Genomic DNA, 11383 nt, shown 5'->3' on the forward strand with positions numbered 1-11383 from the left:
TTCAAACAAGAAGAACGTCGTTTCAGGGTAGGACCGAAGAGCACCGAAATAGTAACTCTTGACATGCACCAAATCAAAACCCACCCCCAAAAAAGGAAGGAGAAACCAAACAACCCCTCTGATTGGTGTGACAAAGAGCCGTTTTATTTATGTTTAAGTAGGGTTAAGGATTGAAAGCAACTTTGGTTTTGGAGACGGTAGAAACAACACCTATGGCTATGGTCTCCTGTATCATTATTATCCAGACTGCCACCCACTCCCCTTCACCGACAGGTCCAAACCAGAGGGGAGAGGAAAGTCATGGGGTCCTTTCAAGTTTGCTTTCCACGCACTCTTTCACTTCGTAACGTGCAGTGAGTGTCTATATCCTCTTCTGCAACGGTTACCCGTAACGGCGTAACCCCTCTGTAGTGATTTGTCTCACTCCTTATCTTCATATCGCCATTAATCTCCCCTCTCTCCCCCACACAAACAACATCCATTCCAAATCTTCTTCAGCTTTAAAACCCTCCATTTCTACTACTTTTTTTAATTAAGGATTGAATTTTGTAACTGATCCCCACATCCCCACGAGGCCGGAACTCTCTGCAGCAAGCAAGAGACCAGATCCTTTTTCCTTTGTCAGTGTTCTTTGTATTCCTTCTTTGTAATTCTTTCCCCTTCACTTTAATTTCTCTCTTCCTTGCCTGGCTTGGCTTAGATTAGCTTTCCCTCTGTTTCTCATGCTTTACCAGTTGGATTAAGTACGGCAGTTGGTACTGTGATCGCCGCCGTTGTTCTTACCTCTGCATCTCCATGGCGGAGCGCCGTTCAGACCAGGAGTTGATGACGTGGCTCCACGGTGACCTCGACCTGACAATCATCGAGGCCCGGCGCTTGCCGAACATGGACGTCGTGGTACAGCATCTCCGCCGCTGCTTAACCGTCTGTGACACTATTAAAATGCCTGAAAAGACCACCAAAAATCCCGATGACCGTGGTGGTGACCGTGGTGGTGACGGCCACCAGATCCACCACCACCGCAAGATCATTACCAGCGACCCTTACGTCAAGGTGACGGTTCCACAAGTCACCTTGGCCCGCACGCGTGTCCTCAAGAACTCCCAGGATCCCCAGTGGAACGAGCGTTTCCACATTCCACTGGCGCACCAAGTAGTCAACCTGGAGTTCCAGGTCAAGGATGACGATATCTTCGGCGCGGAGATCATCGGCACCGTCAATATCCCGGCTCAGAAGATCCAGTCCGGCGAGCTCATCTCCGGCTGGTTCCCAATATTGAATGCCTACGGGAAGCCGCCGAAGCCGGAGACTGCTCTCAACCTCGAGTTGAAGTTCACCCCGTCCGAGAAAAACCCGTTGTACCAACATGGCATCGCGGGCGATCCCGAACACAAGGGCGTGAGGCACACATACTTCCCGCTGAGGAAAGGATGCCACGTGACGTTGTACCAAGACGCGCACATGCCGTTAAACTTGTTGCCGGAGATAGAATTGGAGGAAGCGAAGCCTTTCAAGCAAGAGACATGCTGGGAGGATATATGCCATGCTATCACTGAGGCTCACCATTTGATTTACGTCGTTGGCTGGTCCATTTACCACAAGGTGAAGCTGATTCGGGAGCCGACCCGCTCGTTGCCCCGCGGTGGGGATTTAACACTCGGTGAGCTGCTCAAGTACAAGTCCGAAGAGGGCGTGCGGGTTTTGTTGTTGGTTTGGGACGATAAGACCTCCCACGACAAGCTCTTTATCCGAACGGTGCGTGTGATGTCGTGCATTTCGTAATTGGACTCTGATAGGATCCCATCCTCTCCATTTTTTGGATAATTTTTCAGGCAGTGATTTGAAAACCTTAGTTCTTACTGTTAATGGTTCAGATAGATATTGTTCTTTTATCATCTTTGGATGAGCAGACAAGTGAAGTGTTCCATGAATTGTCCAATTCATGGTAATGGGTTTCTGTATTTGATGATATTAGTACAATATTCGTATTTGTATTGAACAATCAATCCTAAAGATGATCACGAGGTCCATTGATGTTACCTTCAATCTTTTTGCATTGAGAAATCTAGGCGATTCTTGAGTTGTAATGTGAAATTGGCATTGTTTGCAGCCAGGAGTGATGGCGACGCATGATGAAGAGACCAAGAAATTCTTCAAGCATTCATCGGTCTCGTGTGTGCTGTCACCTCGCTACGCCAGCAGTAAGACGGGCATTATCAAGCAGAAGGCGAGCTTTGTTTCAATATTATCTAGTAAAACTTTCCCGTTATTTTTTCTTACTTAACAAAAAAAAAAAATCTTTCCCGTTGATTTTCGGAGATTGTCTATTTTTTTCCTCTCTTTCATTGTGACTGTCTTTTTTAAATTATTTAATTTGTTGTGGTATTTGTCTATTTTCAACATTTATTACTAGTCTCATTGTCTGGCTTAGTCATAATTTTATTTGTATTGGTTCTTGAATCCTTGTTTATGTAATAACTTCGCATAGAATGTATTCTTTAGGAAGTTAATCTGTTAAGGAAGTTAATCTATATATACTACACATTCACCCTACTCCTATTCCATTGTGCTCATGGGGCACTGCTCATCAGCCATCGCATCATAACTTTTTTTTTCTTTTAGAAAAAGAAAAAAAATTCAATGGTTGATGGGCAATATGATGTCAGCATGGCGAGATTATATTAAGCTGCAAGTATAGCATGTAGCATTTTCCATTTTTTAGGTGAACAATTTTTTTTATACTTGTGTATTCGAGGTATCTAATTTTTACTAATAAAATTTCATTAATACTCTATATTTTGGTATCTTTGATCTTTATAATGCCATTTGCCTTCTTTTAATCTGAATAACTTGTTGAAGTTGCTTATGTGATGGTTCTATACAGGTTGTCGGAACCCTTTTTACACACCATCAGAAATGCGTCCTTGTTGACACACAAGCAAGCGGTAATAATCGTAAGATAACTGCATTTTTGGGAGGGATAGATCTTTGTGATGGTCGCTATGATACACCTGAGCACCGACTATTTCGTAATCTTGACACTATATTTCGTGATGACTTCCACAATCCTACATTTGCTGTAAGTTTCTAGCAAAACAGTCTGTTTATAGAATGTTCTAACTACTGTATTTGCATCACGATATCATTTGAATGTAATCAAGGTTTTGTAGCATCTATTAGTCTTTGTACCTTTTTTTTCTATTAGCCAGTCAATTTCATTAAAAGCGCAAAGTGGCGCAACACGGGGGTGTATAGAAGAGAGGACACTTGACTAGTGGAGTTATGAAAACAAAATACATAAAATCTATATAACTAGAAAACATATTAGGTGACCACTGGATATAAAGAGTTTTTAGCAACATGGATCTGACTCATCTAAGCTCATCTGTGCTCATCCGATTTCTTCTTACAATCCTCAAAGTTTGAGCATTGCGCTCCTTCCACACGCACCACATTACGCCTAAAGGAACCAACCGCCAAAACTCGATGTTGCATTGACATGCATTTTGTCTTCTTTAGCAACCCAACAACTACTTCTGTTTGGGGCATCATCCACTCAACACCAAAAAGATGGAAGACTAAGCCCCCATATTCTTCTAGCTACATTACAGTGCAGCAGAAGGTGATCAATTGTCTCCCCATTCTTCTTGCACATGTAGCTCCAGTTCATCACTAGGCTTCTTCTCAAATTGTCAGTAGTTAGAATCTTCCTTAAGGTAGTTGTCCACACCAAGAACACCCCTGCGAAGGAGCTTTCTTCCACCAAATGCCCAAGGAAAAGGAGTACCCGCTGGCCACAACGAAAATTTCTGACCTCGAACTTCCTCTTTTTAGATGAAACCCACAAGATCTTTACTCATCACCACCTCCCATCCATATAGGGTACAAATGGTTAAAGAATGAAGAAAACGATTCCACTTCCCAATCTTGTGCTGATTGAATGAAAGTGATGTTTCATTGTTTAATGTTGTTGGATAGCAGCCAAGAATATACCGTGGAGACCTCTTTCCCCGACAAGTTTTGGACAACTCAAGAAAAACTACCTTTGAGGGCTGATCATAACACCAAACGTCATGCTAGAATTTGATTTTAGCCCTATCACCACCTCGGATATGATAAAGTTAGAGAAAACTAAAAAGCTATTTGCACTCGGGAGGGGTACCACCTGCGTACACGTCTAACCACGTGTAAAAATAAAACGGTGCGTTTCGTTCAAATTCAGCTACCTCTCATCTTCTTCTTTGCATCTTCTTCGCATTTTCTTCTCACGGAATGCAGCACTTTGGCTTCGGGAGCAAGCTTCTCCATAGAAGACCACGAAGATAAAATACGAAGACAGGTTCTTCGTGGGTACTGGTTCTCATCTTCTCCGTCTTCGCTATTTTCTGACCAAGCCGTGCCCCATTGGTAGTGTTTCTTCAACCAACAATTGGTAGGAATCAAGGATCTACTCATGATGGCTGCCATGGATATGAATTGAAAACCAGACAGAGTACTAAAAGCAAAGAAGTGGAATTCTCACAAGACTTTCATTTGGTTTCAAAACTTTCAGTTTATCAGAATTTTCTGAACTTTGAGTTTGATTTCTCACAAGAAGTGATTCTTTATCCACATTAGGAGCTGAATTCACCAGCAGACTTGCACTGTGATTGCCAGCCACCGGAGCAACAGTTTTAGATTGATTTGAGTTTGGGAGTTTACCCTTACCAGAATTGACTGAACGTTGAGTATTGTTTTTCACAGTGGAAGGTTCTTCAGTGAGATTAGGAGATTGGGATGTGGTATTACTAGATCTAGAGGTACTGTTTTGTGGAGGAGAAGAAAAGTTATCAACTTGCTGTTGTGCGGATGAATTGAGATCTGTAAGAGTGACTTGCTGAACCCGTACTGCTATTGGTACTACTACCACCGAAAATGTTGATGAACCAAGGAGAGGCAGAGTTGGACGAGGGACTGAAGGCTAAAAAAACAGTGAAAACAACAAAAGCAAACATGAACCCATATTTTAAAACAGCAGTTCTTCTGGTTTTGAGGATGGGGAAGAGGATCTTGAAGTCTGAGATCAAGCTCCCATCGGCGATGAGGATGTACTTTTTAGCCTCGGCCATGGAGGAGGGTTTTTCTTGTTTCTGCGTATTTTGCCTAAGACCTTAAAGTGGAAGAGAGTGACACAGAGTTCTTTGTTCAAAGTGACACAGAGTTGTGCCTTTTTCTTCTTTTTTTTAATAATATAAAGGCTGACGTGGCATTGATTCTGCAACAGGTACCCAACAGCGGGTACCTGTAGCAGAATTGTAGAGAAAATATCTCATCCTTTTCTTATGTTTTTCCACACTCCAACTCCATAAGATCTGCCTTTATCATCAGAGCACCACCCTCCCTACATATTGTCGTACTTGACTTTTACTTATAAAAAAAAAGATATTGTCATAGTTGACTTCAATCACTGAATGGTATAAGGCCTCCGCCTTCTGTGGCAAAGCACCATAGCCATTTTCCTAGCATGGTGCAGTTGAATGCCATCAAGTTTAACTCCCAACCCTTGCGAGGAAACTGGAGTACAGATCTTTGGCCAGCTGACTAGATAAAGCTTAAACTCATATCTGATTCAGTCCACAAGAGATCCCGCAGAATCTTGTGTACCTTCTAATACAATTGTATATTTTTCTTTTCATCATTTCTTTCAGGCAAGAGAAGGCATCTATAGTTTCTTTGTGACAGTTCTTGACATATAACGTTCTCTCCCCCCCTCCCCCACCACCCCGTGCTTCCTCTTATTTTTGGCTAGGCATTCTACCATATTGCTTCACTTGAGTCCGTCTTAATTCAGGGTAGAATCATGTTGCTATGGGATTCCCTCGTGGTCCTATGACACCATAGGCCTGGGGAATTCCTGGAATATAATACAATGGACTTAGCATCTTCTTTGGAATTTGAGGCTTCTGGCTACGTAGTTTTCTGCAGGATTATGAAGGTATTAATTAGCTTCCTTGTGTTGTCCATTATCATTTGTACAGAGATGCTACAAAAGCAGAATTTCTATTCATGAGATTTTGTCTTATCCGAAAAAAGAGAAGAATACTTGGCACTATTTATCAATTTTTTCTAGTGCACTTAAAAGTTATATTCATATTGTTCTTCCAATTGACAGCACTGTGACATTTCAACAATATATATCATAGCTGTGATTCTGTGGGTAGAAGTTTTAGGTGAATAAAGTTTATGTAGGTTAATTATTAACTCGGGTCTGTTCTAGCTCCAGTGCTGCTATTTCTCTTTTATCTGTTGTCAACTATCTTTGTACTAAATACCAGTATGCAACTGAGAATTTTGTTTCTTATCATATTCTTTAAAGTTTATCAAGTGTGAAATCGAATTGTCCTTGATTTAATGATTTCTTAGGCTGCATTCTACAGTCTACTTGTGTATTTTATATGGATCGCTTGTTCAACTAGCACTAATGCTGAAACAATTGTTTCTTTTTTATGTCCTTGTGCTTTCCCCCCATGTTTTCTGCGAATAGCCTGGAACTAAGGCTCCTAGGCAACCATGGCATGACCTGCACAGCAGAGTTGACGGGCCTGCTGCATACGATGTTCTTATAAACTTTGAGCAGCGTTGGAGGAAAGCAACGAGATGGAAAGAGTTTGGACTACTAAAAAAGGTTGCCACCCATTGGAGTGATGATGCCTTAATAAAAATTGAACGCATCTCTTGGATACAAAGTCCTGATGTATCTGCTGTAAAGAATGGTACTGCATCTGTTCCGAAAGATGATCCTAGCTTGTGGATTTCCAGTGAACATGATCCTGAACGCTGGCATGTTCAGGTTTGATTTGCAAGTTTCTTTCAAGTAAAAATTCCTTCTTTTTTGGCCCCCCGATGGGAAGGAAGGGTGCTATGGCAGAAGGATGAAAAAGTCCTCTTTCAGTCCAATTATTCCATTCAATATCAGTGCATTTATTTTGACTTTGCAGATTCTTCGGTCCATTGATTCTGGATCAGTGAAAGGATTTCCCAAAACCAATGATGCTGTCAAGGCACGGGATGGTGTATGATCTTCTTCTTCTTGTTTTTTCCCCTTTCATTCCCTTTCTTATTTATATTTTTCTACCTTGTTCACTTTATTTCAAAAATACAATTTGTATTGGTAAGATTTTCATCACCTCTTTGTTGTGACTGAGACCTATACTTCCATTATATTGGTTGTACGTTATTCTATACTTCCCTAATTTCAGATTAACCTTCTTCTACTGCAGAACCTTATTTGCTCCAAAAATTTGGTTATAGATAAAAGCATTCAAACAGGATACATCCAGGCAATCAGATCTGCTAAACATTTCATATATATTGAAAATCAGTATTTTCTTGGATCATCGTATGCATGGCCAGCATATGAAAATGCAGGTCAGGATTATAAACTTCTGTTACTCCTTGTTGTTTTACTTAGTTGTCTATACAGTCTTGTTTCCATCCTTGGACCAAAATTCTCTTTTAGTGGAATATTTACTAAAGACTAATGTTCTTGAGATCTCAGAATCCAAGCAGTTTATGTTGAGAAGTAGTTTCTATATTTATGTTTTCTATCTGTTTACCTAGGTGACTAGTTTACACATTATCTATCTGTATTAAATGCTGCCACATGCTAATTCATCCACAAAAATTGATTAAGATTGTCTAGATTTGACACTAGTCTTGTGACATTTGCACTTAATTTTCACCAACACGAGGACAGGCTTGCTCGTCCTCTCAATTCTTCCTTAAGATTATTTGTGGCTTTTGCATTCTGTGATTCTTATTTGCTGTATATATATATATATATATTTGGATAAAAATCATGTCCTGAACAACAAATATCTTCCTTATTTGTTGAATAGAATATTTTCTCAAGTTTTTGACTTTCATTGTGTGAGCAGGAGTTGATAATCTAATCCCAATGGAGTTGGCATTAAAGATTGCAAGTAAAATTAGAGCAAATGAGAGATTCGCAGTGTATATTGTCATACCAATGTGGCCTGAGGGTGATCCAAAATCTTTAACTGTGCAAGAAATTCTCTTTTGGCAGGTATTTTTTTTAATCTAATTTCTGAACTGTACACTCTGGAAATACTGCTACATGTTTTGAGACAGACAAGATAGCTACAGATAGTTGGTAGATTCTGACAATAAAAACCGCTTTTGCACCGTTCACCTGTTTCTCTAGCCCTTAGAGTAGTCTCCCCTTACATTGCCACCGATCAATAGGCTGTATTCTTGGCAACCTGGTTCTGTCTGATTGCAATTCCCCAAGTTATTAGACTCACCTGGTTAGGCTGCATGTTATCCTTTATTTTTCTTCTTGGTTTTAGTTTTTGATATGAAGATGTTACATGGAAAGTACAAAAAGCATTTAATATAGATGATAACAACAGAAGCAATGCAATTCACGTCCTAGCTTTTGCACACTTATTCTTGCAGAGCCAAACAATGCAAATGATGTACTATATAGTTGCAAAGGAACTGAAAGCCACAGGGAGTGTGGACTTGCATCCTCAAGATTTTCTCAATTTCTATTGCCTTGGTAATCGGGAAAACATTCCCGAGGAAAGTTCGAGTGATAATGGTGTCAAGGTAATAGCCCATAGGAATTCTATTTTTCTGTTGCTCTAAATTGTCATGATTATTGGAAGTAGTTGGTCTGTAATTTTCATTTCTGTCATCCGCTGCCTTCAGATACAATTCACGTTAATTATGCACTCAAATATAGTGCCCCTAAAATTTAGAGCCTCGACCTTTCTTTCTCAAATCAACCCACAAATAAGATGAATTTTAATACTTTCATCTATGAGATAATCCAGTATCATTGAAGACTCTGCTGTTGTTATGTTAGTAAGGTGTAACTCCTTGTGATTGGCTCAAGTCTAAGGTTCGAACCCTTGGGTGCAAAAAATATCTAGGGGCCATTCTCATCTGTGAAAAGCCGATGATTTACCTGATTTTTATGATGGGGACGTGCTGCACAGATCCGGGGTTCAATTGGGTAAAAAGACAAGTTGCATTTGCAGTCTCCGGGATTCCTTGCCATAAAAAAAAAAAGTTATAAGGATATTATCAGAATATCCTTAAATTAAGGCCTGAAACAGAATATGAAATTCTATTCTCAGCTGAATGATGCCAGCATACATGTTCAATCTGTTGTCCTAAGGAATAGTTATCAAATAGCTTCCCTTGCTTGTTTGTTTTTTATTTACATGTATCAATTATGGAATTCTTTTGTCTAAAAAGCACAGGAAAGAATGGACCTCTTTGGGTTTTCTGGTTGTCCTGGCCTCCAGCCCTACAAGTTCTTGAGCCAATCCTGCCTAGTTGCGTAGGGTGCTGCAGTTATTTTTATTTTTTTTCTCGAAGAACTTTAGCCCTTTTAACATGTCTCTGCTAGTTTTTGAATGTGGCTTGCTCTATTTTATTACTAGAAGACCAAATAATCTCAGAATTATCTGTTATTTTTGGTAGTATTTTGACAATGGAATGATCTTGTTGGTCTCTAATTTTGATTTCTCTTAGCTATAGAGGAATTGTGCCCTTTTCTTTATTAAATAGGACGACACTTTATCTTGCCATATATTGCAAATTGCATGTAATAAAAAATCCTATTCAAAATTGTTTGTCATGTGATTTTCCATTTTACTGTTTTTCCTCAGATGTGTTATATTTAAATTTTGTTTAGTTTTTCTCTCTATGATACAATGGGGTTTCACAGAATTTTAAATTTTATGCATCCTGATATGTTGTGGTATTAACTTGTCATTGAAATACAGTTTTGTTTTATATCTTGCAAGAAAATCGTTTTTATTTGTCCATAATTAAACTTTTCTCAGGTCTCGGATGCACAAAAGTCCAAGCGGTTTATGATTTATGTACATGCCAAGGGAATGATTGTTGATGATGAATACGTAATAGTGGGATCTGCCAATATTAACCAGAGATCCATGGCTGGTACAAAGGACACAGAGTTAGCTATGGCTGCATATCAACCCCATCACACTTGGGCTGGAAGGAAGAAGCAGCCACGCGGTCAGGTCTGTAAAGTTTGTCTTGCTTGACATTTATTAATTTATTCCAAAGTTTTCATTTCAGCTTCTTTCTTGGGGCTTGGAGGATGTTACTGGAAACAATGAGACAGTTAAATGATGTGTTTCACATTAGATGTTTTTCTTCCTTTGGGTGGCTGGCAGCCAATTTGGTGGGGCTGGTGAGAGTGAGGAAGAGTGATGATGGTGATTAATCTTTTCTAAGATTTGACCTGTGTTTTCACATTAGGTTTGTTGCTTAGGTTCTCTAACAATTAACAAGAACTCCACTGTCCCTGTATTCAGAATATGGTTTAAGACTATGCACACATGCAGGTCTATGGATACAGAATGTCACTGTGGTCTGAGCATCTTGCCGTGAAGCATACATGCTTCGAGGAGCCAGAGAGTTTGGAATGTGTGAAGACAGTGAATGAGATTGCTGGAGAGAACTGGGTCAGATATTCAACTGCAGAATTCACACCATTGCAGGGCCACCTTCTCCAGTATCCTATGCATGTAGATGCTGATGGGACGGTTGGCCCCCTGCCCGGACATGAGAATTTCCCTGATGTAGGTGGACAAGTACTTGGATCTCATTCCGCTCGCGTTCCTGACACCCTAACAACATAATCACCTCCCATCGTCATGTTCATGCTTGATTGTTAAGGAAGAGTTGCCGTGACATGTTCCCAGGATATTTATTATGTTAAATTGAAAGTATCACGATTTGTGCTGTGTGTGTGCCTCCTTCACTGTCTGTCATGCTGTCCGGATGCTGAATGCCACCACGAGAAGGTTTAAATGTTGTGAATATTTGTTGATGCACAAGTGCGTGTTCTCTATCTTCTCAATTGGAGAGGACACTACGATCAGAACTTGTTAGTTAGCATGTTTGGTTCTTTGGCTGTACAGAAAATAGGGATATTTTTTATGAAATTTGTTATTGAATATGTCAATTGCTATCATGCCCATTATGAATGGAAAAATAAAATTCTCTTAATGATTTCATATTGAAAAACCTATTATTGTTTCCCTATCTGTCAAATATTCTATTTTCCTACAAGCATGGATGTAATTTGTTTACATTACAAGAATATTTTTGTTTGATAAGGGATTCAGGATATAGGGTCTCTCTATCTTCTGTAATGGACCCAATTCTATATATAATCTTATGGAAGAAAGTAGGAAGATGAAGAAGATTACATAAGAAATAAGGAGGGAGAGAATCTGAGAGTGAGAGAAGATCAAAGAGGGAAATCTGTTTTATGAATATGCTTCGTGTCTTCCCTTTTTCATTAGTCTGTTTTTATAGTTATAGAATGTGCCATGCG

At 39.7% G+C, this 11383-nt stretch overlaps 1 protein-coding gene across 2 annotated transcripts; it reads left to right on the forward strand.

Moving 5' to 3' along the window:
- Positions 1-203: 203 nt before the first annotated feature.
- LOC108980768 (phospholipase D delta-like) lies at positions 204-11052 on the forward strand. 2 transcript variants are annotated; one of them, XM_018951774.2, is made up of 11 exons: positions 204-620; positions 735-1755; positions 2111-2227; positions 2885-3079; positions 6524-6829; positions 6978-7052; positions 7260-7407; positions 7917-8065; positions 8458-8610; positions 9858-10058; positions 10386-11052. In XM_018951774.2, the coding sequence occupies exons 2-11, from the start codon at positions 796-798 to the stop codon at positions 10680-10682; spliced, it is 2601 nt and encodes an 866-aa protein (XP_018807319.1). In that variant the 5' UTR covers positions 204-620; positions 735-795; the 3' UTR covers positions 10683-11052. The 2 variants fall into 2 exon arrangements, with proteins under 2 accessions (XP_018807319.1, XP_018807318.1); XM_018951773.2 differs by having other exon boundaries at positions 204-1755.
- Positions 11053-11383: the final 331 nt, after the last annotated feature.

This window comes from Juglans regia, chromosome 11, assembly GCF_001411555.2.
Source record: "Juglans regia cultivar Chandler chromosome 11, Walnut 2.0, whole genome shotgun sequence".
Taxonomy (NCBI): domain Eukaryota; kingdom Viridiplantae; phylum Streptophyta; class Magnoliopsida; order Fagales; family Juglandaceae; genus Juglans; species Juglans regia.

What these genes read in the sequence shown, in the direction of transcription:
- LOC108980768 (XM_018951773.2), top strand. Translation starts at nt 796, where the DNA reads ATGGCGGAGCGCCGTTCAGACCAGGAGTTGATGACGTGGCTCCACGGT. An exon ending in TCCACAATCCTACATTTGCT is followed by an intron (nt 3,080 to 6,523) that starts GTAAGTTTCTAG and finishes TTCTGCGAATAG; the next exon opens with CCTGGAACTAAGGCTCCTAG. An exon ending in AGAAGCAGCCACGCGGTCAG is followed by an intron (nt 10,059 to 10,385) that starts GTCTGTAAAGTT and finishes GCACACATGCAG; the next exon opens with GTCTATGGATACAGAATGTC.